At 38.5% G+C, this 26,906-nt stretch overlaps 3 protein-coding genes across 3 annotated transcripts; all 3 read left to right on the top strand.

Moving 5' to 3' along the window:
* The first annotated feature begins 156 nt into the window (after nucleotides 1-156).
* Nucleotides 157-13,834, top strand: mocos (molybdenum cofactor sulfurase). Its single transcript, XM_044137070.1, has 15 exons — nucleotides 157-708; nucleotides 788-877; nucleotides 2,108-2,174; nucleotides 2,252-2,896; nucleotides 3,309-3,385; nucleotides 3,486-3,685; nucleotides 3,800-3,916; nucleotides 6,030-6,410; nucleotides 6,482-6,644; nucleotides 6,762-6,849; nucleotides 7,164-7,288; nucleotides 11,800-11,896; nucleotides 12,027-12,168; nucleotides 12,247-12,351; nucleotides 12,452-13,834. The coding sequence occupies exons 1-15, from the start codon at nucleotides 597-599 to the stop codon at nucleotides 12,554-12,556; spliced, it is 2,514 nt and encodes an 837-aa protein (XP_043993005.1). The 5' UTR covers nucleotides 157-596; the 3' UTR covers nucleotides 12,557-13,834.
* Nucleotides 13,835-13,970: 136 nt separating this feature from the next.
* Nucleotides 13,971-19,192, top strand: LOC122842852 (lysophosphatidylserine lipase ABHD12-like). Its single transcript, XM_044137076.1, has 5 exons — nucleotides 13,971-14,243; nucleotides 18,152-18,267; nucleotides 18,349-18,454; nucleotides 18,551-18,670; nucleotides 19,165-19,192. Exons 1-5 carry the CDS (start codon nucleotides 14,155-14,157, stop codon nucleotides 19,175-19,177), a joined length of 444 nt encoding a protein of 147 aa, XP_043993011.1. The 5' UTR covers nucleotides 13,971-14,154; the 3' UTR covers nucleotides 19,178-19,192.
* Nucleotides 19,193-19,518: 326 nt separating this feature from the next.
* LOC122842851 (lysophosphatidylserine lipase ABHD12-like) lies at nucleotides 19,519-26,438 on the top strand. Its single transcript, XM_044137075.1, has 13 exons — nucleotides 19,519-20,713; nucleotides 22,241-22,356; nucleotides 22,438-22,543; nucleotides 22,640-22,759; nucleotides 23,153-23,183; nucleotides 23,284-23,329; nucleotides 23,619-23,748; nucleotides 24,121-24,158; nucleotides 24,249-24,328; nucleotides 24,420-24,502; nucleotides 24,578-24,656; nucleotides 24,729-24,850; nucleotides 26,236-26,438. The coding sequence occupies exons 1-13, from the start codon at nucleotides 20,625-20,627 to the stop codon at nucleotides 26,255-26,257; spliced, it is 1,062 nt and encodes a 353-aa protein (XP_043993010.1). The 5' UTR covers nucleotides 19,519-20,624; the 3' UTR covers nucleotides 26,258-26,438.
* The last annotated feature ends 468 nt before the right edge of the window (nucleotides 26,439-26,906 follow it).

Genomic DNA, 26,906 nt, shown 5'->3' with positions numbered 1-26,906 from the left:
AACATAAAAAGTGCAAAATGTTTTCTGTTTTTAATGCTTGTTTTACTGTGAAGCATTTTGTGGTTTTTGACCTATGAAAGGTTCTGCATAAAGAAAGTTTCCTGGCTTAATCCTGACTGAATGAATAAAGTAAATTATTTTGCATCCCTTTTTATTTGATTATATTCTTGAAAATTTTGATGGCATCCCTTTTGCATTTTTTTTTTCTTACTCCAGTCATTGTGTTGATGCTTTTTATTTCTACTTGAGGCTACAGTCTGCCCACCATGGGACTGGGAGGGGTCGCCCTCATTTCTACTAGAACCGCCTCTGACTCCCACTGTAAATCAGTTATTAAACCGAACTTCTTATCTTTTTTTGGGCTGAATGAAGTCAGAACCGGAGTAAAGTCGCTCTGATGTCTGAGATTCCCCACATGTCTCCATGTGACCGTCCACTGTCCGTCCTTCCAGCCCGCAGGCTCTGGTTCCGGACGGTAGCAGAAACACAAAGAGTGACTTTGTGTTTAGTCGGATAGTCTGGGTTTATCTCTGGACTTTGGAGCTGATAATGACAGTAGCAGCGTGCTGAAGTGCGTCCAGCTGCCGGATTCCACGATGGATTTCCACGATCTCTGTTCTTTTGAATCTTTCCAGCAATGCTGCGATCAATACGGCTACGGGGGGAACTTCCGGGACGTGGTGGAGCAGGAGTTCCGAAGGTCCAAAGGTAGAGAGACGGTTCGCCGCGCTGATCGGAGGACAGCTGGATCCAACTATAACAGGCCTGTTTTTTCTGTAACAAACAGGAGTTACATATCTGGATCATGCTGCAGCCACTCTGTACCCGGAGTCTCTGCTCAGAGACTACTTCCGGGACATTTCCACGAATCTGTACGGTGAGAAAAGTCAGAAAGTGACATATTTTGTGTTTTTTGTTTCATTCGGTACCAGAATTCAGGTCATTAGTAAATAGTGCCATCATCAGGATGGGGAATGACCCAGAGGACCTCCGGGTCTACCGCTCACCTTGTCCATTTTAACAGAACCGAACTATTTGTACAGTGTAAGAATTCTACGGAAGATAATTAGGACCAAAAAAGTCAGAATTCAGATTTTAATCCCAGAAATCTTAAAATTTTGACTTTTTCAGAGTTCTGACATTAAAGTCTGAAATTTGACTTTTTTTCCAAACTTTGTGTCATTGTCCCTTCATTTATGAAAAGCTGCTTCATTCAACAATAAATAAATATTACTTAAATATTATCATTCTCATGAAATAAAAACAAAAATATATTTATTTTTCAATCAATGTGATTAATAAACTTTTCCCATCAATCACATTTACTGTTTTCATTTCAGGGTTACTTTATGTCCTATATTTTTTTATTTGTTTATTTCATAAAAATAATTATTTTTGACACTTTAACCCACTTCACAGGGAAAACTCCACCCTCATTTAATGCTACAGCATGTAACTTTTTAAAAAATCACATTTGTTGAAACTGTCACTGTGTTGTGAGATCATGGTGTGATACAGAAAATTCTGTGAAACATCAAACTTCGCTGCCTTATTCCAGTGCTAAATAAAATCAACCAATGAGAGCCAGGAGGCGGGTCTTAGCGCAGTCAATCAACCCTATGTACGCACTGCTCCCTTACATCCTTTGCTCTCTGCAGCCTGTTGGTAAAGCTAATAGCTTTATCATTCACAACAGTGAATGATAAAGCTAATAGCTAGGGCCAGTGAACAGTTTGCCTGTAATTGTAGGTTGTTTTTCCACCATTAGCACATTTAGCAGCACGTTCACAAGGATGATTGACAGTGCTAAGATCCTTCTCCTTGTCTGGTTGTTTTTAGTGGTGCATATCTTTAGACAGCTGCAGCAGCTCAGGCAACAGGTGGAGGAAACAGATTTTTACAAAGATCATCTGTCTCATATTATGCTGTCACAACACGGAGACAGTTTTAACAAAAAAAAGTTACATACTGCAGCTTTAATGGAGTTAAACCTAAAGTACATAAAATAAACCACTAGTATGAACTGAAATAAATAGAAACATGTTCCTTCAGTCTGTCCTTTACAGCAGCATAATTCTTGAAAAGTTTTTGGCCTTTTTCCCTTCAGGAAACCCCCACAGCCACAGTCCCAGCAGCAGCTTGACACACGACACCGTGGAGCGGGTCAGAGACAGGTAGCGCCTCGCTGTGTAATGCAGGAGCTCTGGGATACTCCGGTCCAGAAGACTAAAAACTGACTGTCTTCTTGCAGAGTGTTGCAGCATTTCAACACCAGCTCCAAAGAATATTCGGTGATCTTCACTTCTGGCTGCACAGCTGCTCTCAAGTTGGTGGCTGAGAGCTTTCCCTGGAGCTCCGGTGCTAAGAGGGAAGCTGGCAGTTTCTTCTGCTATCTCACCGACAGTCACACGTCTGTTGTTGGCATGAGAGGACAGACTGCACCCCTGCGGGTCGTTGCCCTTCCCGTTGCCCCGCAGGAGCTGACAACCCGGGCAAAGGACAGAGTTCAGGGAGAAGATGCTTCCTGCCAAACGCCGCACCTTTTCTGCTACCCGGCGCAGAGCAACTTCTCAGGGAGGAAGTATCCTCTCAGCCATGTGAGAGGCATCCAGGCGAGACGCCTCTACCCAGCGTGCGACCTGCCAGGCCGCTGGTTCGTGCTGCTCGACGCAGCTTCGCATGTCGGCTGTTCCCCTCTAAGCCTGCAGGACTGCCCCGCTGATTTCATTCCCATTTCCTTCTACAAGATATTCGGCTTCCCAACGGGTCTGGGGGCTCTTCTTGTCCATAACGACGCAGCAGGCATACTAAAAAAGTCTTATTTTGGAGGAGGCACAGCAGCAGCTTACCTGTCTGGAGAGGATTATTATGTGCAGGTGGAAAACATTTCTGACAGGTGAAGTGCTGCAGCCAGTAAAACCCTCTGAATCCTTCGTTTTTATCCTGAACTGTAGTTAGGCCTGTCACAATATACAGTAAATCACTTAATCACATAATAGATTAGAACAATAATTAATTTTTATTTGCATGATTTATTGTTTTTCTCTGTCTTCAGTCTGGTCCTTTTTGTAGGACAACTTTGTTTTAATGTGGAATATTTAAAATGTCTTCCAGTTTCACAGTTAAATATTCTTTAGAGTTTTTGAGAATGTGTTCTTGCATTTTTACCCCTTTATCATTATATTACTTGAAAATGTTCTCAAAACAACAATATCATCATTTATTGCAATAATAAATGTAATTATCATCCAGTAACATTTGTTACCGTGCCAGGCCGAATTGTAATGCGTTTAATTTCTCTGATAAAGATTTGAAGATGGAACTGTCTCCTTTTTGGACATCATCGCTTTAAACCATGCGTTTGAATCTCTTTACAGGATAACAGGTTCAACTTGTTATTTTTTAATATCAGAATCACAATGCATTCAGTTTATTCCTGATGAGAACCTGAAACTGTTATCGTCTTTATCTGTTTTCGCCTGCAGGGAGCATGCACAACATCCAGCAGCACACTTTTGGCTTGGCACGCTACACTTACATGCTGCTCTCAAGTCTTTGCCATGGCAACGGTAGACCGGTGGCGCAGATATACACTGAGGGCCAGTTTGAGAGCCCAATCACTCAGGGAGCAATCCTGAACTTTAACCTCTTGGATTCAAGTGGACAGATAATTGGGTACTCACAGGTACATGTGATTGAAGGGATTCATTTCATATTTTAATTGCTTAATTAATGCATGTTTATGCATCTGTGGGAAATTCTACAGCCGTCCTCTCTCTGTCTCTCTCTTTGCTGCTAGGTGGACAGAATGGCCAGTCTGTACAATATTCATGTGAGAACTGGTTGTTTCTGCAACACCGGGGCCTGCCAGGCTTTCCTCGGCATCTCCAGCCAGCAGATGAAGAAAAACCTGCAGGTAGGAAGCGCAAACGTTTTCACACCCCTTCAGCTTTTTTACATTTTAGCATTTTACTGAAATGCTAAAATATTATAAGACAAAGTAGCACAGACTTGTGAACTGGAAGAAAACGATACATTTCCCCCCCAATCCAAATCTAATAACTCTTTGACTAGGCCATTCTAACACCTGGAAATAGGTTGTTTTAAGGTAGAGCCATAATGTTTTTCCTCTTGGACTAACTCTGGTTATTCCCTTGCTTGTTTCTGCTCTGGGGGTCCAACACAGTGCCACCCAGAGACTTTAAATCCGCAAGGTATTGATTGACACCTCATATAAAGTCTCTATAAAATCCATGGGAAGCTGTAAAAACGACCTGTTTTTTTCTCTTTTGAGGAGAGAAAGGATGAGAAAGTGCTTTATAATAATTTCATAAGTATTAACTCTTCCAAGTAGAAATTAAATCATTTCAGTGTCACACATAGTTTGACGCTTTGAGGTATTTCATAATTAAATCCTGAGAGATGCGTCCCAAAGAACAGAAACTAAACTCAAAATCTGCTAACAATCCACTGGGATTGGGCTTGTTTTTATTTTTGCCTCAGAAAATAATCTGGTTAAGGCCCTAAAATATCACTTTGAATAAAAAGCCAGGCTGTGAACTACTTTAACCTGATAAAAAGGTAACTTAGCTGAAAAATGTAACTTATTCAAAAGGTTTAGCAAACGTTAACCTCAACACTCCATCAAATAGTTACTGGAAAATTACTGCCCCCATGTTAGTCTTTTCTGGGGTAAAATTCCACCCAGTTAAACAATTGTAAGCTGTTAAATGCCCAACCTGAGCTCCAGTGGGTTGGAGCTCAATTTTATTCAGAAATACCCAAATAAAGGAGGTTTAATGAATAAAAACAACTCAGTTGTTGAAAAGCAGATTTAACTTTACGTCTGTAAACAATTAATCTGACTTTGAGTTTGCTCACAGCGTGGACACTAAATATCAATATGTACATTTTAAAAAACACTGAAGAACACCAAGTACATATATTATGTACAACCAAAAAATTTTTTTAAATAATGCAAATACCTTTATTACAGCAGAGAAGATAACAATGTGGCTGTAAGATGTTTGTTGTTTTCATCAAAGAGAGAAATTGGGGAAGAAATTATCTCTGAAGCTCATGTGTCAAACTCAAGGCCTGGGGGCCAAATCCGGCCCGCCTTAGCTTTTTATGTGGCCCTCTAGACTCTAGAGATACGTAGGAGTTTTTATCTGTATTCTACTAAATTACAACAATCATGCTTCTAGTTTTTTGCATTTTCACAGTCACAGTTATTCACGCAAAATCAACAGACCACCCCACTTTTTTGCACTAATTTAATTTTGAGTTTATTCCACAAAAAATGTTCAAAAACATTTGTTTTAATGACTGACTCCCCCCTGCAGGTGGCAGTATTTCATACTTCTACTACTGCTGCCTCAGCCTTACTTCATGTCCAGCTGTAGTTTGTGATCAAGACAGCGAATAACAAAAAAAGTCACATTTACAGCCATACATAAATGCAATTATTGCATAATTTCTTCATATATTTCTAAATTGGCTCCACAAAATCTGTGACTTTAATTGCTAAAAGTCACAAAAATAATCATAATTCTTAAAGGACAGACCAATGTGAAAAGATGTTCAATATTTAACTTTAGTAAGTACTTACCAAAGTCAAAGACTGCCTTTTATTAATATTTTAAAAGTTTGTTAACGGGTTTTATCAATACATTCTGCCACAACGGACCCTTGAGAAGATTCCTGATCTTGATCTTGATCTTGGCCCAAAATAAGTTACATAAATGAGTGTGACATCACCGCTCTGAGACAATCTAAAGGTAATGTAAACAGCTTGTGTGCAGCATGTGTGGCATCTGCACACCTGATTGGTTGTTGTTATGCACCGCTTTGTGTTGCTTTTTCACATAAAACCCCAATAAAAATATTTAAGTTTTTGGTTTCAATGTAACAAAATGTGAAAAAGTTTGAAGGATAGAAATTCGTTTGTTGTGTGAAAATGACAAAAGGTGAATGTTTGCTGAAATGAAGCATGTTTTTTATTTCATTTTTTTATTTTACTCTACTAGGCAGGTCATGTCTGCGGGGACAACATGGACTTGGTGGACGGCCAGCCGACCGGATCCGTCCGCCTGTCCTTCGGCTACATGTCCACCTTCGAAGACTGTCAAAAGTTCCTGAAGTTTGTTGCCGAGTGCTTTGTGGAGAAACCCGTCACAGTAGACCAAGCCAGGCTGCAGAAGCTGAGAACAGCTGGGCCGCCATCAGAGGAATCCAATCAACACCCTTCAGTTGACATTTCTAATGGACAACTCCACAGAGGAGCTGAGAAGAAATCCGCAGAAGCATCTTGTAAAGGATTTGGACATGGAGGCTCCAAACGCCCCGGGGATGCTTACACTCTGACCAACATCTATATATACCCCGTCAAATCCTGCGGCGCATACGAGGTTGGAGCGCATCCCTTCTTGTCTTTGTGTGGTCCTCTGTGTGATTGGACTCTGTGCTGTTCTTCGTGCAGGTGCAGGACTGGCCGGTGGGGCCGCTGGGTCTGCGGTACGACAGAGGCTGGATGGTGGTAAACCACAATGGCGTGTGTCTGAGTCAGAAGAGAGAGACGCGTTTATGCCTCATTCGCCCACAAGTCCACCTCGCTGCAAACAAATTGTTCCTGCAGGCGTCGGGTCAGAGAGTCTCTGCGCGTCTCACTGAGAACAAATTCACTGCCTAACGAGGAAAGTCTCAATCAGGCGAATTTTGCAGTAAGAGGATTTTCCCTCTTCTCCCTCTCTGCCCTGCAGGCATGGAGACCGTGTCGGTCCCCCTGGAAGACGACGTTCGGCGGCACGCAGACTCTTGTGTGTGTCGCAGTAAAGTTTGCGGTGACAGGTGAAAACACATCGACATTTTTCCCTTCTCTCAGTGCTGCCTTGTTTTTGTTTGTTTTCTTGTCTGGGCCTCCTTCTCTCTGAAAAGTCTTGTTGCCCACAACTTGTCATAGCCAAACAAACAATAGGAAGGAGATATTAATCTCCTCTGACATATCCCCACATGACATGTCACCATAAAAAAAAGAAGAAGAAGAAAAAATGCTATTTATTCACTGATTCTTGGATTAGATGTCGCAGCAAATAGCAGGAAGCATGAAGCTCTGAAGAAATGCCTCCTGGGCCTCCTGAAAATAATCCTCTTCTGTCTCCCAGGGTGGAGACGATGGACTGCGGAGACGAGGCTGCATCCTGGCTTTCAGACTTCCTGGGACAGCCGTGCCGCCTGATAAGACAACGTCCTGATTACACACGAGAAATGAAGAGGAAGCCAGCCGAAGGTAGCTACAGCAGAAATATCCATCCAGTATCTGAACCCGCGTATCCGGGTTTGGGGGGGCCAGGGGGGGCTGGTTTCTTTGTCCAGGTCCATCACAGGATCACATGGAGACACTCAGGACAAACTACCAGCACACACTCAGATAGAGCAGCTTAGGCAGAGCAGACAAGCCAAAAGAAACCATGCATACATGGGGGCAGGGCCGGTCCAAGCCTGTTTGGGTCAACAAGCAGATTTTCATTATGAGCCCCCCCCTCACCACCGCCTCTCCCAGACCAACATGTCATCACCATTTATAAGCTACTCTATGTGTGCAACATACCTGCTATCATTAGCATTGTTTTAAATTAGCTTACATCATACCAGAGTTATTAATGCTGTTGATTTTCACCTTAGAAAAGCAGCAAACTTGAAAAAAATATATTTTGAATTTAAAAGGCAGACTGGTATTTAAGAGTACCATGTTATTTTAAAATCAGCTGATAAAGTTACAGTTAACCAATATTTGTGTAACAACTATAAAAGTAACATTGACATTCTTTCTAAGTGTCAAAGCACTTACCGTAGTTTGCATTATTAAATGCTATTTTTTTTATTTGAGTCAAACTAGATATAATACAGATCAGTAATTTAATAATTTGTCACAAAAATACACAAAAATCAACTTCATTTGTAGGTTTTCCTTCAGTTTTTAGGGCTGAGTTATTTTCACACTTTTGAAAGTTTGTGATTTTTTCACATTTTGTTACAAACACAAACTGGACTGAGATTTTATGTGTAAAACCAGAACAAAGTATTTCACAACTGTAATGTGGAAAGGAGGCAGAGGAAGCCTTTCAACCTTTATTCCAATTAATCTTTAGGAGTTTATTGATTGCTTTTTTCTATGTCTGAAAAGTTGCTAAATGTAAAAGTAACTTTGTGGTATTAGCTGAGTTTTGGATACATTTTTCTCAGATATCTGATATCAAAATAGTTAAAGTTCTTCTTCACTTTGCATTGGTTTGGTTTGAACTCTTAGCAAAATAAAATAAATTCACAAATCAAGTGAAGATGAAAACATGAAAGTGACAATAAAATGTTTAACCTAGTCTCAAATAGAGATTTTAAAAAAATTATATGTTCAGGATACCAACTTCATAAAGAAGTTAGATTTTTATCATCAACGTTACATTTAATCACATTTTCAAGTCTACTGATATTTATTTCTGCTCTTATGGAGAAAATAATAAAACTAACAATCCTGACAGCTGTCACCTTTGACTAGAATTTATGCATTTATGTAAAATGATGCATTCTTAAAATAACAATAAGAATAAGAAGAATATTTTTTATTTCTATTGCCATTTTTAAAAGACCTCAGACATTTCACAGGAATCAAACAAAAATTATAAAATGAAAAACTTGATATTACAAAACACAGGATAAGTTTAAATATTACGCTCTTTTAATAATAATAATAATAATAATAATAATAATAATAATAATAATAATAATAATAATACATTTATTACCTGCCAGGGTCACACTGTAGCACACTGGTTTGCATTCATGTATTGTTGCAACTCTTAATAACTCTAAGTAAAGCTTTACTGAAAATAAAACTGTTTAAACTTTGGGATATTTGTGGGATTTATTGCATAAACTGCTCAGTAGCTTGGAGGTGCAATCAAACAAACCCAGATGATAAAATCAATACCTCCATGTTTTCAATTACAAAAGAATCTGGTGTTTTCTGTAGATCTAAATGCTTCTTTAGAGATCAGTAGTTTTTCTTTGAGTCCTTCGCTGTTCCAGCTTTATAATTTCAGTTTTTATGTTAATGGACTGAACAACAATACCAACCATTAATATAAAAGGCTTTTTTTTTTATTCCCTCATAACTTTATCTCTGTTCCTCTGTGACTATTAAACCCACAACTGCTCCACAATTAAACAAGACTTCTGTTGATCCCTCCTCTTCAAATGTTCATAGTTTATGTTCATTCTATTGATTATCATCCTTTTGTCTGGAAACACCACATTTTAATTTCTCTCCGGTTTTCAGCTGATATCCTGCCGCCTGTGTAGCGTTACGATTATCGTCAAGGATCCACTAAAGTAAAATATTTTCAAGGCTCTTGCCTTCTGTGATAGTTATTATTAAGAGACAACAACTCTGAAAGAAATTAGCCAAACAAAAGGATACATACTGAGAATTAAAGAGGTCATGTTATCCTTTTGGGTTAGGAACTTTCATTTGGTAGATTAAATGCTTCTTGTTTTATGTAAAACTTCTTCAAGGTTACAAAGGAGAGAAAAAAATCAATGCTAAAAGCTGCATTTCTCCACGGGAAGCTCCTGACCTACGTGAACCACCTCTCTGCAGCGCGTTTCTGCTTGATTGACTCTGTTATGCCTCAGACTTGGAGTCAAACACACAAAGACAAAAAAATGCTCAATTTACATGTCAACAAGATAAAATAATCACCAGGTGAATAATAGATATTTTGGCTCCTGGTAAAATTACAGATCTTTAAGACTTTGGAAATTCACCATGATAAATCATTTCCAGGTTTGGACGATATATCGGCTTTAACATCGGTATCAGACGATTTTTTTTAAACATACAGGTATCGCTGCCAGAGTTGAAACTAAATACCAGAGATTATTTACATCTTCTTGCTGTTTAATTGCTAATGGTGATGCATCGATTGTTGAAATAATCGTTGATTAACTTAGAAATCCAGACAGGTTTGTTAATTTTTCAGTTGAATTGTTCAGAAAATTATTTATTATAGTTTGCAAAACCTTGAAGTTTGAACATTCGAGAGAAAATGGTAGAATTGTGGAAGTTTTATAACTTCTTACATTTTTTGCATCTGTTTTAAACTTTTCACACCCTAATTGTGTGAAAAACCTAAAAGAAATAAATGTAAGATGACTTTTTTCCCCATCAAGAGTTAATGAACTGAACCCTGAGCGTTTTTCTTTTTGAGCTCATATTCTGAAATCATCGCCTCTTCAGCAAGTCTTTTTCCAGCTTAAGCTTAAAGAAATCAAATATTTCTTCCACCCTTCATTTACCCACAATGCAACAGATACATCCTTTTCGCTGATCCTCCATTACTGGTACAGACCCGTGTCTTTCGTCATTTGTAATCCAGGCTTTCTTTTCAGTGTTTTGTCTTCAGACTCAGCGTGAGATAGTCGGGATGGCGTCATCTGGGCGATCCGCTCGGCTTTAACTCACCAAACTTTCCTGTTTTCACAAGTTGAGACGTTCATCCCTCAGGAGAAAAATCCTCATCATTTATCTTCTGCATTGGGCCGCTGTTTGGGATGTTGTAGATTAAGAAAGATGTTGCACATTAAAGAGATTGTTTTCGCCTTTATTTCACTTAATTATTCATTTGAAACACATTTAAAGAACCTGAATTTTCCTTTCATGGTTTCTTGAAAAAGTGTTTTTACCTTCGGATCTTGTTCACATTTACTCTCCTCATATTTTCAAACTTCTATGGATTTATTGTTATTTATCTCAATAGGAATGATTTTTGAGATGTTTTACAAAACACAAAATCTGAAAAGTGTGGCAGGCATTTGCAGCCGGAATACATCACAGTTACAGACCCACCTTGTGCCTTAAACACTGGACAGAGAGTGTCATAAATTGTGTTGATCTCGCCACAAACTCTCAATTAAGTCAATATCTGGGCTTTGACTGGGCCATTCTTTAGTCTGAATGGCTGTGGCTCTGGCTGCATGTTTGGATTTTGTTGTGTTGCACCCTTTGCGCTGTAAGACGGCAGCCTGTTGTGAATGCTAAGGCTAGTTAGCATGGCCACTGGTGATGACGGATAAATGGTTTTCCTGTAACGGTTAAGTTGTTTCTCTGCCATAAGCACATTTAGCAGCAAGTACATGAGGTTTATTGACAGTGTGGTAAATTTCTTCAGACAGCAGCAGCAGCTCAGGGAGGAAGAGGAGGAGATGAATCTTTTCACAGATCTGTCTCATAATTTTAACAAATACATAAAAAATATTTTGTTACATAAATCAGCTTTAAAGAACCAAGTTGTTTCTGTTGAGTCTGTGAGATTTTTTTCTCTTTTTTTATTTGCATGGAGATTTTGGAAGGGGTAAAATATAGCAAATATTTCTAAAGTAGAACCACAAAGTGTGTGATTTGATACAAAAACAATCTCAAAATCCTGAAATTCTGCATTATCTTTTATGGTTGTAATGAGACAAAATGTGAAAAAATAGCTCTGTAGCTGCTCTTTATTGCTGAAAGGGAAACATATTCATGACAGATGTTTCTGTCTCACTCATAATTGCCTTTCACATTATATTTTCCCACTAAACATTTGATCTGCATTGATGAATTCACCCAAATCACTTTTTTATCCACTAATCAGGACTTCATTTTTATGATTTCTCTGAGGAAGGAGTTTGAAGAAACTGTACATGAGAATGTTTTTCCAGAAATGAAACAATTCTTCGGGGTGAAATAAAGTCTTTCTTCTCTAGCTGCCGACTCCCCGCTCCTCTCCCTGGTGAACGAAGCTCAGTATCTCATGATCAACCGTGCCAGCGTGGCGCTCATTCAGGATCTAATGAGCAGCAGGTTGGAACACACAACTCTTTATTCATCGCTCCGGGACGCATTGACGTCCGCACATTTACATTACAGTGGCTCTTTAGATGCAGCGCAGGGAAAAATAGCATGTAATTTCCACACACGCTCCCCTCCGCAGGCAGGACGGCTGTGAGGGCCATCAGCTCCTCGACACGCAGAGCGTCATCAGCCGCTTCCGCGCCAATTTAGTCATCGCTGGAGCAGAACCCTTTGAGGAGGATAATTGGTCGCACTTGATTATTGGAAACACACGGTTCATGGTGAGCAGAGGGGACATTTTCCAGAACACCTGGTGGAAGCAGGAGTGAAATTAACTTCTCTGTGTGGTCAACCAAAAGGTCACAGGTCGCTGCGGGAGGTGCCAGATGATTGGAGTAGACCAGGACACAGGGACCAAAACCAAAGAGCCGCTCATCAGCCTGTCTGCCTACCGGACTGGGAAGGTGGGTTCAAAACAGAACCACAGTCACTTCCATGCTGTTTGTTGGTTTTATTGAGCAAGTGCTTGAAAATATTATCTAATAAGTTTATTTTTCACTGTAGGTGACCTTTGGTGTGTATCTGAGTCACCAGGATGTGGAAGAATCTGCCGGAGCTAACGTTCTCTCTGTTGGGTCTCTCATCCGGGCCGAGCCGCACAATTATTGATCTGATCGTCTGTAACAGCCCCTGTTTATTCCACACTGCAAAAACACAAAATCCTACTAAGAATTTTCTCTTGACTTTCTAGTTCAAATATCTCAGCACACTTGAAAGAGGACAAAACTAACTCATGAGTAACGTTTCAGGAAGATATTGGAGCTTGAATTAAGCCAGTAATTTATGAATTTTGATGAAAATTTGTAGATTATTTCCCTACTAAAATGGGAAAAATTTCTTTTTATTGAAATAATCTACCAGTGAAACTAGCACCCTTTTGTATGTTTATTCAAGATTTATTGACTTAAATCAAGTTTCTATATCTTACTGTAAAGTTCCTCTGAGTTATTTTTGCATTATTTCAAGTGTACTAAAATATTAGTGAGAAACTAGACCAAAAATACTTGGGTAGATAATTTTATTTCAGTGTAGAGACAGCTGTGGCCCCTAGAGGCTTCTTTTCCTGCAGATTTTCTGCTGTGACTTTCTGACTGTTTGTTGTCCCGGTCAGCTCTGTCGAGTATCATAATGAAGCTCTGGTGGATTTTCCATTAAATAAATCAGCTCACTGTCATTGTATATAAAATTACAGAACCACAAATATTACCAAGTTTTTGTTTTGTTTTTTTTATCTGGTTTCTAGTACAAATACCTTAGCACACTGAAAATAAGTAAAAAATAACTCAAGTATTTTTTCACCAAGACATATGAGCTTGTTTTAAGTCAATAATTTCTTAATATGGATGAAAACATTTTGGTTTCACTGGCAGATTATTTCCATAAGAAGATATAAGTACCAAGTTATAAGTACGATAATTTGCCAGTGCAACTTGTTCTTCTTTTTTGTCAAAATCAGGAATTATTGAGTCAAAACCAGCTATTCTACCTTTCTGAAATGTTATTTGTAAGTTATTTTTGTCTTATTTTAAGTGCACTAAGATATTCTCATTGTTAGTACACCAGAAATAATATTTTGTGTTTTTGCAGTATATCCCATTAACAGACATGTTGGACAGAAACTTTTTGTCAATCTTTGTACTTGGTCTCCTCTTGTAATCCTCTGTGAGGTCAATTTATACCCCAAAGAAAGCAGAAGTTCATAGATGAGTCAAAAGGTTCTAGATACTGGTCAATTTAAAAAGTAAAGAATAAATCATAAAAATACTTAAGTTACATCAATTTCAAAACAATGTGGTGGTTACCAACACATGTGCCAAATGACTTTGTTAAAAACCGTTATTCCTTGGCTTGGTGTTTTTTCTGCTCAATAAATGTTTTCAAATGAAAGACTGAAATCTTCAAAAATATTCGTACCAGGGCTGCAAACAAATTTATCTGCATTTGTAAACCGCTTGCTGTCATTTAACTCAAAATCCTTCGATCTTTGTGTCCTCTTTCCTCCTGTTCTATGTTAACTTCATGTTCTGTGTTCTAAAGCATCATAAACAGGTCACTCATTTATCACAGGAACCTGCTGGACACAGTTAGCATGCAGGTTTCTGGACTGTGAGGAAGATGCAGCACCGACCTGCAGAGAATCGGAGTTGGTCAAAGTACAACTAGGCTGTTAAAAACACTCAGTGGGGAAGAATTACTGCAGTTAGACGATGAAAAGGAGAAACGTGAAACACGACGATTCGTCCCCCGACAGGAAGGACAGGAGGGCGGCTGGCGGCGGGAGGAAAGAGGGGACTCGGTGAGACTCAGTGGGGGTCCGGACTCCCCGGGGGTCACAGGACACCAGCTGGAGGGTCAACACATTATTTTCTGAACGTGACCGCTGAAGTTCATGGAGAAAAACCAAATTAATAACTACTACATTACATCATTAAATGTGAACTGTTGATGAAATAAATAAATAAAATAATATGTCAATATATTTGGCATTAAATAATGAAATATACAATTGAATGAAATAGTAAAATGTCCAAATAAAATGTTAGGAAGTATTAGGAGAATGAAGTTGTAATTTTAGGAGAATTTCCAACATTAAACATCAAATAAAATATTATTTTTATTTTTTTAATATATATATTTTTTTATTCTGCTAATAACGTGACTATATTCTCATAAATAAACAAAATTCTTGTAGCTTCAACTTAATACTCCATTGCACAACTCACAGAAGAGATGATCTAACTAAGCACCAGTTTTAGAAAAGATGTTTTTGACATTTTTAAACTGCACTAGGACTGATTGGTTGGTTCTGACTGAGCGTGTATTTCTGCACATGGCAGTAGGGCCACAAGGGTTTTGGTTTTGGTTTTTCCCCACATTATTTGTCTACCATTTTAGATTTTTATTGTGAAAGAATTGTAAAATCATGCATAATTTTTCTTACAGTTATTCATCACTTCATGTTGGTTAATTGCATAAATCTCATTAATTGCTGTATTGTGATTAAAAGGGCATAAATAATATTGCAAGGCTTTGTAGGGCAGCAAGTAAAAGCAGGCCTTCAGATTTTGTGTTTAAACTATATTCATTCATTCATCCATTCATTTTCTGTACACCCTTGTCCCTAGTGGGGTCGGGATAAACATTCAATTCAGCCAAAAAAACAAAAACATTTTGTAATAAATTAAATTAGCAAGTAGCAGCAGTAGATTTTCTTAATATTCTGAGTTTGTTGTTGATCCCATTGGGCTCATTCAATTCTTTTAGCAAACAGGAAGTTGTGAGCTTGTATCAGCACAATAAAATGTTCCTAATGAGCATCAACTGATGAAGAAGCTGGAGGTTTGGCTTGTAATGATAAATATTGCTACAAAACTATGGCATTGTTTTAATTCCTGCTGGATAATGAGTATTCAGAGTCACTGAGGTCCTTCTAACACACATTCACACACACACACACACTGATTTACTATGTAGTTACTCACTGACATGATGCATTATCCTGCCCTTTGTATCCGAGTCCTTTATCTCAACTCTGAACTACTTCCTCCTCTGACCTTTAGCCACAGCTACAATCCAGGTCAGAAGTTTATATCTTCAAATCACTGACGTGAATGTTGTTTTAATTTGAATGATTTATTTAGTTTTATTTTTCTGGGGCCGGATCAAACAACACACATCTTCAAAGTTTGAGTTTATCAGGTTGGTACCGTACCAGAGGCTTGATGTTAGCTTGATTCAGCCGTTTTAGATCCAGTTTGGATGTGTTGTAGATCATCATCCTCTTTGAATCTGCCTTATAGATCACTTTATATTTAGAATTTAGCACTAATAGCACTGACTGAACAAATTAAAGTTGTTGTTATTACATGTTTGACCAAGCTTGTGCTGGTGCAGAGTTATCAAAGAAATTTGTAATTCAGTACATTCGTGTCTGTGTTTAGCAAAAGAAACATTTTAAGTCAATTCGGTATTATTTTTTGTAACACATCGGTGAACTGAAACCTCACATATCTGTGTTCATTTAAACAGTTTTGTCCAGTTTAAATGAACCAAAACTGGAGCCTGAGTTTCTCTCTTTCATTTTCATGATCCAGCTCCATGTGATAAATTCACCTTCAGCCTGAAAGTCTCTTCAGAAAAACTCCAGGGACGTCAAATGAAGATTATTTTTCACCTAACCCTATTGCACTTTATATGTTCATTAAAAATCTCCAACAAAGCTTTTGGACATATTTAACAAAGATGTAGACATTAATAATGAAGCACGGAGTTAACTCATGGCAGCCTATTGGATTCTGGAATGGATGGCCGCCGCTGCGTTTCCCTTGAGCACGGTAGAGAGATCGTTCTTCAGCTAAGAGGGCTCTGCTGGCTGATTAGTGCGTTAATAGAGGGATTGAAGGGATGTGTTGTTCATTGACTGGTTGTAGTCTGGAGCCTCTGGAGAGTCGAGACTCGCTTCAGTCACAGCAGCTCGTCTCTTCTGATCGCTGCAAACCGCTAAAACTGGTGTGTAGCAGCTGGGAGTCTGCATCCAAACATGCATCAGGCTGCTTCAGGGAACAGTGAGCTGCAGTTTGCTGTTCTGGAGCAAACAGGTGTGTGTTAATACAATACCACAAAACCAAGTCAACCAGTTATCAGCAGTGACCTTAGACAAACATCTCTTGCCTTTAGAATTTATTTATTTACATTTCAAAGTCCACAAGCCTGCAGTCAGATGTCGTAAATAGATTTTAAAAACCAACCAGGTGTTTGAAAATTGACTTGAGAGACGACGTCCTTTCAGATTTTAACTTTGTGTTCTCACCTGGTCTGATCATGCACTCGGTCCTGTCTTTCACTGTTTAACCACGTCTCTGTCTCACACCAGGAGTTTCCAAGGTTTGGATGAGCAAGTCCTCCTTCAAAAACGTTCTGGGTCTTTGCAAACAGCTCTGTGGCTCTGGAGCATCTTCACATTCAAACCAGGAAAATCCCAACTTTGAATATTTCTGGTCAAAGTTTCTTTTTCTTATTTTTTTTCTTTGCTTGGCCCAGACTCTCTCTCTCTCTCTCACTCTCTCTCTCTCTCTCTTCCAGGAACTAAAAATCTATAAATTTTGTCTTCAGCACAGTTTTGGTGAAGTTCACTAAATAGTTCAGTTACTTTTTCTGGTTCAATTCTTTCCTGATGTTGCACCCCACCTGAAGACCTCTGGCGCCCCCTAGTGGAGGCACCCTCCACACTTTGGAAAGCAGGGAAGTAGACAAAGCTATTGGCTGAGCTTTTACGGCTCTCTTTCTCCCTGTAGCCTTTATCACCAGCAAGTGATTGTCTAAAGTCGCTACGTCAAGGAGGAGTGACAGCTGAAGGTCAATGACTCGATTAGATCTGCTGGAGTTCCTTACATAGAAACGTTTTAAACTCATTTGAATCATAAACAGAACAATTGTTTAAGAACTGGGATCAATAGCAACGTGTTGGATTGAAAGTGCCTTGAGATAAGTTGCGTTGCGTATTGATATTGCACAAAGAAGCTGAAGTGGGTGGAACTGAATGAGACCAAAACATTTTAGGTTTCGCTAAAATGCACAGCAACTAAAGCACATCACCACAAACTCCTCATACCAACTGTTGATGAAGATGTGTGAAGTACGTGGTGGAGGGGTGATGGAGTGGGATCTATTGCAGCTAGATAACACAAGGTCCTCTGTCTTGGAGCGTTCTCTGTGTGAAGGTGAAACGATTCACATGCTGGATGTTCAAGATGAGTATATTTCAAATGGAAGATAATCGTTTCCCCAACTCCATATTTGGTCAGTTTTTAAATAAAACGTTTCAAAGATAATTAGCAGGGAAATTATCCCCAAAACAGCAGAAATCTATAACAAAGTGGCTGAAAACGAAAACAATGAAGTTGTTTCGATTAAGTCAGTCGCAACAAGAAATAATTCAATGAATTTGGTGATAAATTAAAATGAGCTTGATAATTTCCATATACATAATTATTTTTTTCTTCTCATGTCTCTGTTTTTTTTACCAAAAACTTTGTGACAAAGGCTCCAGTTTGGGACTGAAACCAGATTAAAAGGCTATAAATCCCAGGAGAGCTGTGTTAAAATATATTTTTGTACATTAATAAACTGAAGAAGCAGATAAATATGAGATTAATAAAGTTTTCCAATGACTGCCTGAGCAAAATAAGTGTCTTCTGATTACAGGTCCCCCTGGTGGTCAAAACGGGGATTACTGGCTGCTGCTGCTGTCTGCATCCTGGTGCCTGTCACATATAAAATAATCCCTGCATTGATTCAGGACATTATTCACACGTACCGACGTGAGTAAGGATCCTGTCTGTGTTATCCAGTATCTTGAATCTTCCAGCTCTAGAACAACGGGTCCCCTCCTCTCTGTGCAGTCAGCGTGCCGTTCTTTGAGGATCTGAGCCAGCCTGCTGATTTCTCCCTCAATCACACCATCAACATGTACTTAACGTCAGAGGAGGGCATTTCCCTGGGCGTATGGTGAGCAGATGCTGAGTTGTTGCTTTTTCTTTCAGATTAAAACTTGCAGCTCTGGGGAAAAATTAATGTTTGCTGATGAAGATGTGTTTTTTCCAGGCATACAGTTCCTGAAAGTCGGTGGAAAGAAGCTCAGGGGAAAGACCTGTTGTGGTACCAGAACACATTAAATGATGGAAATCCAGTTTTTATATATCTGCACGGAAACACGGGATCAAGGTAGGAGAACTTACACATTTACATGTGATTCACAATGTTTTATTATATTAATGTATGTTGATAATTCAATCTAAACGTGAAACTCATATCATTCAGATAAGGGATGCATGATGTATTGGTATTTGCAATTTTCTTCTTGGTTTCATACGTTTTTTATTGAAAGAAACTGATTTTGAAAAGTTTATTTTGTCTGATTTTGTTGTTTTTTGATACTTAGATGAATTATTGTAATTTATGTCCCTAAAATATCTAAATTTCCACTTAACTTTATTCTTGGATCTATGTGATCCATCACACAACATAAATATTAATTGATATTGGATGTCGATATCAACGCTTCGTACCATTCCTAATTAAACCCGTTTAACACAGAGTTGTAGCATTAAGGCATTTGTCCCTGTTCACGGTGAATGAAAGAGTTCAGTTTCTCTCAATGTTATTAAGTAATTATCACATTATATATTTATAGAACAATAAATATCATCATTTTACAGGAGGTCCTGGTGAAAACAGAAGTTTGTGGCATTGCAATCCTCCATAGATTCTCTGTGGGGTTCAGTCAAGCACAGCAACACCATCGATCATTGATCCGGCTTTTACTACCTTTGGCAAGTCCTGCTGGGACATAAAACCAGCTTCTACATAAAGCCTGTCAGCATGAATTTCTCTAAATGTTCCTGCTGGACGATTGAACTCACTGGGGACTCGATCAAACACAGAGGGGCTAGCATTTAGCTCGGCGGTCTCTGCTTCCAGAGCGACTCAACACAGGGAATATAACAGCTGTAGCTCATGTATTTGATGCTTATCCCTGTAACTTACACACAGTTCTTTTTACCACAGGTTTTCCTTCCACTATACTTTTCATTTATATGCTTGAAAACAACACTCCTGCTAAACTGTTAACTGCCCACAAATATTTGAGGAAATCTTGTAGATTCATGTAATCTGTCTACGTGACACATGAAAGTCAATTATTAAAATAATTTAACTTTTTTTTTATTAGTTTTTACCAGTTTGCAGTAAAATGCTTTAAACGACAGCAATACTGGATTTTAATTGAAAACAATTAACTCAGATTTTTCACCCTCAACCCAATGAGGAAAAAATAAAGTTAAAAAATCCCACATAACAGATTTAAAACGGTTTAGGGTCACATACATAATAAACATATAATCTCTAAGATACAGAAGTTTCTTCAATTTGTCAGTTATTTAAAAATGCAAGAAAAGGGTTACAAATCTCTTTAAATTTAGCAGATTTTTACTTTCCTATGTTCTATTGATGCACCTCTTTATAATATTTAGCACATGAAGAGAGAAAAATACCCACACTGCCACACGTATTTGCTGCTGTTTTTATTTTTTTAATAATTTGTTTGCTAATGAATTTCCACAGGGCTGCTGTCATACAGGGCTCTCATACATAAAACAACAAAAATACATAAACTTTAAAGGAAATAAAATAGGAATAAAGAAAAATATGTAAAGGTATTTGCTGATATTTAAAAAAAAATGTTATTATAAGAAAGAAAACAAGGTTTGTTATGGCAGTGCAAAAAAAATCTCTTCCACAACATAGATGTTTTGTTGAATGCTTTTTTAAACTTGCTTTTGTTTTTTTAAAGGCCATTTAATATTCAATGCCAAAACGATCTACATTATTTGTTCATAAAAATACATGCGATTACAATTTTCTTCAAAGTAACGATCTATTTCCTTTAACTTTTCAGATTACGTAATTTTTTTAAGGTAGCCACACGAGCATTAGTAGTGTGTCCTTCACGTTTATCAGGGAAGCAGCGGTGCCACCTTAAAAACCAGAATCCCTCCCTTTTCCTTGTTCCCGGTGTTTAATAAAATTTGCTCTGAACAAATCTGGAGTCGGTCAAAGTACAATGGCCAGACCAGGCTGTTAAAAAGACTCCGTGGGGAAGAATTACTGCAGTTAGACGATGAAAAGGAGAAACGTGAAACACGACGATTCGTCCCTCGACAGGAAGGACAGGAGGGCGGCTGGCGGCGGGAGGAAAGAGGGGACTCGGTGAGTAACTGCAACAAAGTGATGTTGTTTAGGGTTTCGGATCAGGTTTATCTGTCTGCGGAGAGATGTGAAGCTCTGCAGACGCTAAGACATCTTCAAAGCGTTATTTTTTCCTCTTTTCTATAAATTGACTCAAAATTAGTGCATAAATGTGAAATGGGTGGAAAATTTCTTCAAATAAAACCCCCAGAAGTGTGCATGTCCAGTCCAACCCAAGTTGGCACCTTTTGGACAAGAGTCCATGTTTTTATAACTATTAACACATGGTGAATATCTGCTAGAAGAGATGACCTAAATAAGCACCAGTTTTAGAAAAGATGTTTTTGTCATTTTTAAATTGCACTAGGACTGATTGGTTGGTTCTGACTGAGCGTGTATTTCTGCACATGGCAGTAGGGCCACAAGGGTTTTGTTTTTGTTTTTTCCCCAGATTATTTGTCTACCCTTTTAGATTTTTATTGTGAAAGAATTGTAAAATCATGCATAATTTTTCTTACACAGTTATTCATCACTTCATGTTGGTTAATTGCATAAATCTCATTAATTGCTGTATTGTGATTAAAAGGGCATAAATAATATTGCAAGGCTTTGTAGGGCAGCAAGTAAAAGCAGGCCTTCAGATTTTGTGTTTAAACTATATTCATTCATTCATCCATTCATTTTCTGTACACCCTTGTTCATAGTGGGGTCGGGATAAACATTCAATTCAGCCAAAAAAACAAAAACATTTTGTAATAAATTAAATTAGCAAGTAGCAGCAGTAGATTTTCTTAATATTCTGAGTTTGTTGTTGATCCCATTGGGCTCATTCAATTCTTTTAGCAAACAGGAAGTTGTGAGCTTGTATCAGCACAATAAAATGTTCCTAATGAGCATCAACTGATGAAGAAGCTGGAGGTTTGGCTTGTAATGATAAATATTGCTACAAAACTATGGCATTGTTTTCATTCCTGCTGGATAATGAGTATTCAGAGTCACTGAGGTCCTTCTAACACACACACACACACACACATACACACACACACACACACTGATTTACTATGTAGTTACTCACTGACATGATGCATTATCCTGCCCTTTGTATCTGAGTCCTTTATCTCAACTCTGAACTACTTCCTCCTCTGACCTTTAGCCACAGCTACAATCCAGGTCAGAAGTTTATATCTTCAAATCACTGGCATGAAAACAGCAGAAATCTATAACAAAGTGGCTGAAAACTAAAACAATGAAAGTGTTCACTATCGCAACAATAAATAATTCAATGAATTTGGTGATAAATTAAAATGAGCTTGATAATTTCCATATACATAATTATTTTTTTCTTCTCATGTCTCTGTTTTTTTTACCAAAAACTTTGTGACAAAGGCTCCAGTTTGGAACTGAAACCAGATTAAAAGGCTATAAATCCCAGGAGAGCTGTGTTAAAATATATTTTTGTACATTAATAAACTGAAGAAGCAGATAAATATGAGATTAATAAAGTTTTCCAATGACTGCCTGAGCAAAATAAGTGTCTTCTGATTACAGGTCCCCCTGGTGGTCAAAACGGGGATTACTGGCTGCTGCTGCTGTCTGCATCCTGGTGCCTGTCACATATAAAATAATCCCTGCATTGATTCAGGACATTATTCACACCTACCGACGTGAGTAAGGATCCTGTCTGTGTTATCCAGTATCTTGAATCTTCCAGCTCTAGAACAACGGGTCCCCTCCTCTCTGTGCAGTCAGCGTGCCGTTCTTTGAGGATCTGAGCCAGCCTGCTGATTTCTCCCTCAATCACACCATCAACATGTACTTAACGTCAGAGGAGGGCATTTCCCTGGGCGTATGGTGAGCAGATGCTGAGTTGTTGCTTTTTCTTTCAGATTAAAACTTGCAGCTCTGGGGAAAAATGAGTGTTTGCTGATGAAGATGTGTTTTTTCCAGGCATACAGTTCCTGAAAGTCGGTGGAAAGAAGCTCAGGGGAAAGACCTGTTGTGGTACCAGAACACATTAAATGATGGAAATCCGGTTTTTATATATCTGCACGGAAACACGGGATCAAGGTAGGAGAACTTACACATTTACATGTGATTCACAATGTTTTATTATATTAATGTATGTTGATAATTCAATAATATTCTAGGAAATCTTGTAGATTCATTGTTATTGCTCAATAGCCAGCCCTGCCCTAAACCTCTCAACTCAAGGACTGATTACTGACCAGGTCTCTGTCTAACGGGTCCATAAAACCTCTAAACCCCCGAGTCTTACCCTGAACCAGGTCTAGGAGAGATAATCTGCCCAGACAGCATAGCTCCCAGGATCATTGGGGCACTCAAACCCCTCCACCATGATAAGGTGGCCGCCCACGGAGAGGGCTGTTTTAGTTTTATTTTTTATTGTTCTTATTCGGTTTTTATTTTTTTTATAATTTGTTTGCTAATGAATTTCCACAGGGCAGCTCCACACCGAGTTGGAGTGGCAAAAGTGAGTAATCACCAGCACTAATGAATTAATCTTTTAGCTGGAGAGATGACAGTGTGGTTTATGATTCTAGATAATAATAATTTACACTGTGTGTCAACAGTTACTGAGTGCACTGGGTTACCATGTGGTGGTGCCTGACTACAGAGGTAGGAGCTTTTTACGGATTCACGTCTCTGTTCCCTTCTCTCCACCCAGATCCACATCATTTTACTTTAATTGTTCCCTCTCTGAAGCCATTTGATCCCTGTAGATCAGTGTAGTTGTTCTTGATGAGTTGTTTGCTGTGAAGCAGTCAAATAGACAGCAGTTCAACCTCAGGTCAGTGGAGGGAGCAGGTCTCCCTCTGAATTACAGTACTGCCATCTAGTGGCGGGGAAACGCAGTGTCTCTGTAGTTGTGTGAGTGAGCAGGAGCTGATGTAAAAACCCTTGGCAGGTTTTGGAGATTCCACCGGAGAGCCGACTGAACCCGGCCTGACTACAGACGCTGTGCATGTGTACAAGTGGGTCAAAGCACGCAGCGGGGACAGCCTGGTGGTCATCTGGGGACACTCTCTTGGCACTGGGTCAGCTGAAAAACACATTGGCACTTATACAAACTATTAGCATTTTTATATCCACCAATTTGAACAGTCAGGATTACCAGTTGGCCAGGTCTTTGAATTATAATCTGTCAAAATGACTGATTATTTCATCAACGTTTTAAAAAAAACAGCTAGAAATTGGACCCATTGGTAAACCAGATTGGTCTTGGCTGTTTTGTCTGATTTAAGGCCAGAGGTTGAGAGAAAAAGGTTCATATGTGTTGTGTTTCAAACCATGTGTGGCACTATATGATTTCAGTTGTATCACTTATCAGATAAAGCTTTAAGCTGGACTAAAATTTGCTTGGTAAGGAGGTGAAAACTGGACAAACTGAAGCCTATGTTTCTGTGTAGGGTGTCCTCTAACACTGCAGTCAAACTGCTTGAGGAAGGTACGTTTTACGACCTCTGATCTCCAGCAAATGCAGAATCTGAGGGCTTGATGCTAAAGTCTTGATGCCAATTTCTTCTTTCCTGTTTAGGCATTGTTTTTGATGGTGTGATCCTGGAGGGGGCATTCAATACTGATCAGCAGCATTTGCCGTATAATATGTTCAGCTGGGTATGCTACGCTAACCAAGCATTTTTTCACATTTGGTACATGTGCTGTTTTGTTGCTAACAACTTTGCAATGTTTATTTCTGTGTTTAAAGTATTACTGGAAATTTCCAGGAATTATGCGCTTGTTCAGTCTCCTATGGGAAGGAAAAATGCCCGTCTTTCCCACAGAACACAAGTGAGTAAGTTAATATTGGCAAATATTGCAAGAAGAGGATTTTCTGTTAATACTGTTCTTAATCATATTCCACAGTTTGAAGAAACTGAAAAGTCCGATAGTGTTCCTTCATGCAGAGGACGATCACTTAGTTCCCATTGAGATTGCTCGTCGGGTACTGTTTTTTTACTAAATTTTTACAAAATTTGCAGTAATGACTATAATGGAATTGTTTTGTTGTTTTCAGACCTATGAGGTTGCTGCAAAGGCCCAAAGTAAAGACAGAGTCAAGCTTGTGACATTTGACGGTTCTCTGGGGTATCTACACAACGGCTTATATCGGGATCCAAAGCTGCCTGGTATCTTAAAGTGAGAAAACATTTGTCAGACACTGTTTAGCGTGAATACTTTATTTAAAACAGAAAGCACTCTTTAAGTTCCTGGTTTCATATCAGGACAAAATAAAATGGTCACATTTCTATGTGTAAAAACTAAGTATACCCCATGTTCTTGCAATTTGTAGAGTCATCTTTAGGAGCAAATAAAAGAAGCAGTTGAATGAGCCACTGAAGCACATTCTTTCTTTCCTTTTCATTCAATTTGTTGCAGATTTGCTGCTGATTGTTATGATCATTGTCAGTTGATGACCTCATGTTGGCCAGGCATGTAGTACCCTATGCACATCTAGAGACTAAAAATGTTGTCCATTCATTTTTGCAGAAGCATTCATCTGTCATCATAATGTCTGTATTTCTGCACTTATTTCAAGTCTTTTGCAGTCCCTAGCAGGTTTTGTACTAGGATTCTCCTCTATTTAGCTCCATCCATCTTCCCATCAGCTTTGACCAGCTTCCCTGGCTCAGTTGAAGATAATCCACCCAACAGTATGATGCCGCCACCATGTTTCAGAGTGAAATTGGTGATCAGGGTGTGCAGTGGTCGTCAAAAATAAAGTTGAGAATGTTCATTTTTGGTCTTGTCTGTGCAGAGTATATTTGCTGTTGCTCCTACATGGCTTGGTGCAAATTGCAAACAGGATTTCTTATAGTTTTATTTCAACTACGGCATTCTTTTTGTCACTCTTCCTTGAAGGCCAGATTTGTGGAGCAACCAACAAATAGCTATCATGTTGTCAGATTCTCATCAGCTACTTTAGAGTTACAATTACCTCTTGACTGGTATTCTGATCAATGCTTCCCGGACGAGCCCCCAATTGTTACCATACTACAAAAGCAAAGAGCAGCCAATTGATTCAAAATCCCGGACGAGCCCCCAGTTTGTATGAACAGGTCAAGTAATCAGTGTTGCAAAGGGAACATAAATGCCAAACCTAGCCACCAGTATCATAATCGTTCTTCTTTTGTGGTTTCAGTTTTGAAAAACATCCATGCCTTGGTAGGCCTGGAGTTCATCTGAGACATGTTCAAACCTTGAGATATTGTCTTAGAACTTAACCCTGTTTTAAAAGTCTCTTCAAGCTTCTTCCCTGACCTGTCTGCTGTATTCATTGATCTTCATGATGCTGTTCTATAATTTTCTCTGACCTCTACTGTTTTCACACAGAGTGAATTGCACACATTTGTCATGTCTTTTTAGACGCTTGTGGTTTTGTGTAATTTTACAACCATTTAGTTACCAGAAAAGTTATGTGCTCTTATTATAAACCTAGAAAGAGAGTGCACTGCATTTTAAATTTTATCTGATGTTTCATTTCCATAATATGAACAATGTTTTCTTTCATGTACACTCTACAGGGAGTTCGTGAAGTCGTTGTAGCATCGGAAACAGCACTGGGATCTTGGACAAAGAGTAACCTGAATGCAACATGGACCTAAAGTATTTTTAAGGTGTCCTGCTATGATGAGTGTAACAACTTCTGAGATCAATTAAATACAAGCCAAAACAGCCAGGAGCCCTGGAAATGATGGCAAAACAAATAAAGTGATTTTCTTATCTATTGCTTGCGTTTTGGATCTTTTAGCTACTTTGCTGATCTTTTTAGACATAAATGGGAGGAAATGTAGCCTAAATTATAACTTTTTCACTGTATATGTTTTTGTGTGGCTATGGCACACCAATTAACCAATGGAGAATTTAGATCACCCTGAAAACAAGCTTGAGGAAAACTCAAATGTTTGAATTTCCACTTTGAGGAAAATATAAAAAATATATCTAAGAAACCCAAAGACATATTTGGTGTACTATTTTATTTTTTTGTATATTTGTTCACGTGTATCTTTGATGGCATTTTTTTATTTTTATTTTTTTTATGAAAATTTGATAATCAACACATTGACCATCACCACAAGGTGGCAGTATTACATTACACTTTGATATAATCCAAAAGGTTATGTCAACAATCACGAATTATAACAAGGTGCTAAAGGTTAGGTTTTTCAATTTACTAGTTTAGAAAAACAAATAC

Source organism: Gambusia affinis, linkage group LG13 (genome assembly GCF_019740435.1).
Source record: "Gambusia affinis linkage group LG13, SWU_Gaff_1.0, whole genome shotgun sequence".
Classification (NCBI taxonomy): Eukaryota; Metazoa; Chordata; class Actinopteri; order Cyprinodontiformes; family Poeciliidae; genus Gambusia; species Gambusia affinis.
Note: the sequence above shows the minus strand (reverse complement) of the source record. Positions and strands in the feature narration are given on the sequence as shown.

Bases quoted from the DNA above. Each gene is read 5' to 3' on its own strand.
- mocos (XM_044137070.1), top strand. From the start codon at position 597: ATGGATTTCCACGATCTCTGTTCTTTTGAATCTTTCCAGCAATGCTGC. The intron at 12,169-12,246 runs GTGAGCAGAGGG...GTCAACCAAAAG, and splicing joins TTGGAAACACACGGTTCATG to GTCACAGGTCGCTGCGGGAG. The intron at 12,352-12,451 runs GTGGGTTCAAAA...TTTTCACTGTAG, and splicing joins CTGCCTACCGGACTGGGAAG to GTGACCTTTGGTGTGTATCT.
- LOC122842852 (XM_044137076.1), top strand. From the start codon at position 14,155: ATGAAAAGGAGAAACGTGAAACACGACGATTCGTCCCCCGACAGGAAG. The intron at 14,244-18,151 runs GTGAGACTCAGT...TTCTGATTACAG, and splicing joins GGGAGGAAAGAGGGGACTCG to GTCCCCCTGGTGGTCAAAAC. The intron at 18,455-18,550 runs GTGAGCAGATGC...TGTTTTTTCCAG, and splicing joins GGCATTTCCCTGGGCGTATG to GCATACAGTTCCTGAAAGTC.
- LOC122842851 (XM_044137075.1), top strand. From the start codon at position 20,625: ATGAAAAGGAGAAACGTGAAACACGACGATTCGTCCCTCGACAGGAAG. The intron at 23,330-23,618 runs GTAGGAGCTTTT...AACCCTTGGCAG, and splicing joins GGTGGTGCCTGACTACAGAG to GTTTTGGAGATTCCACCGGA. The intron at 24,329-24,419 runs GTATGCTACGCT...CTGTGTTTAAAG, and splicing joins CGTATAATATGTTCAGCTGG to TATTACTGGAAATTTCCAGG.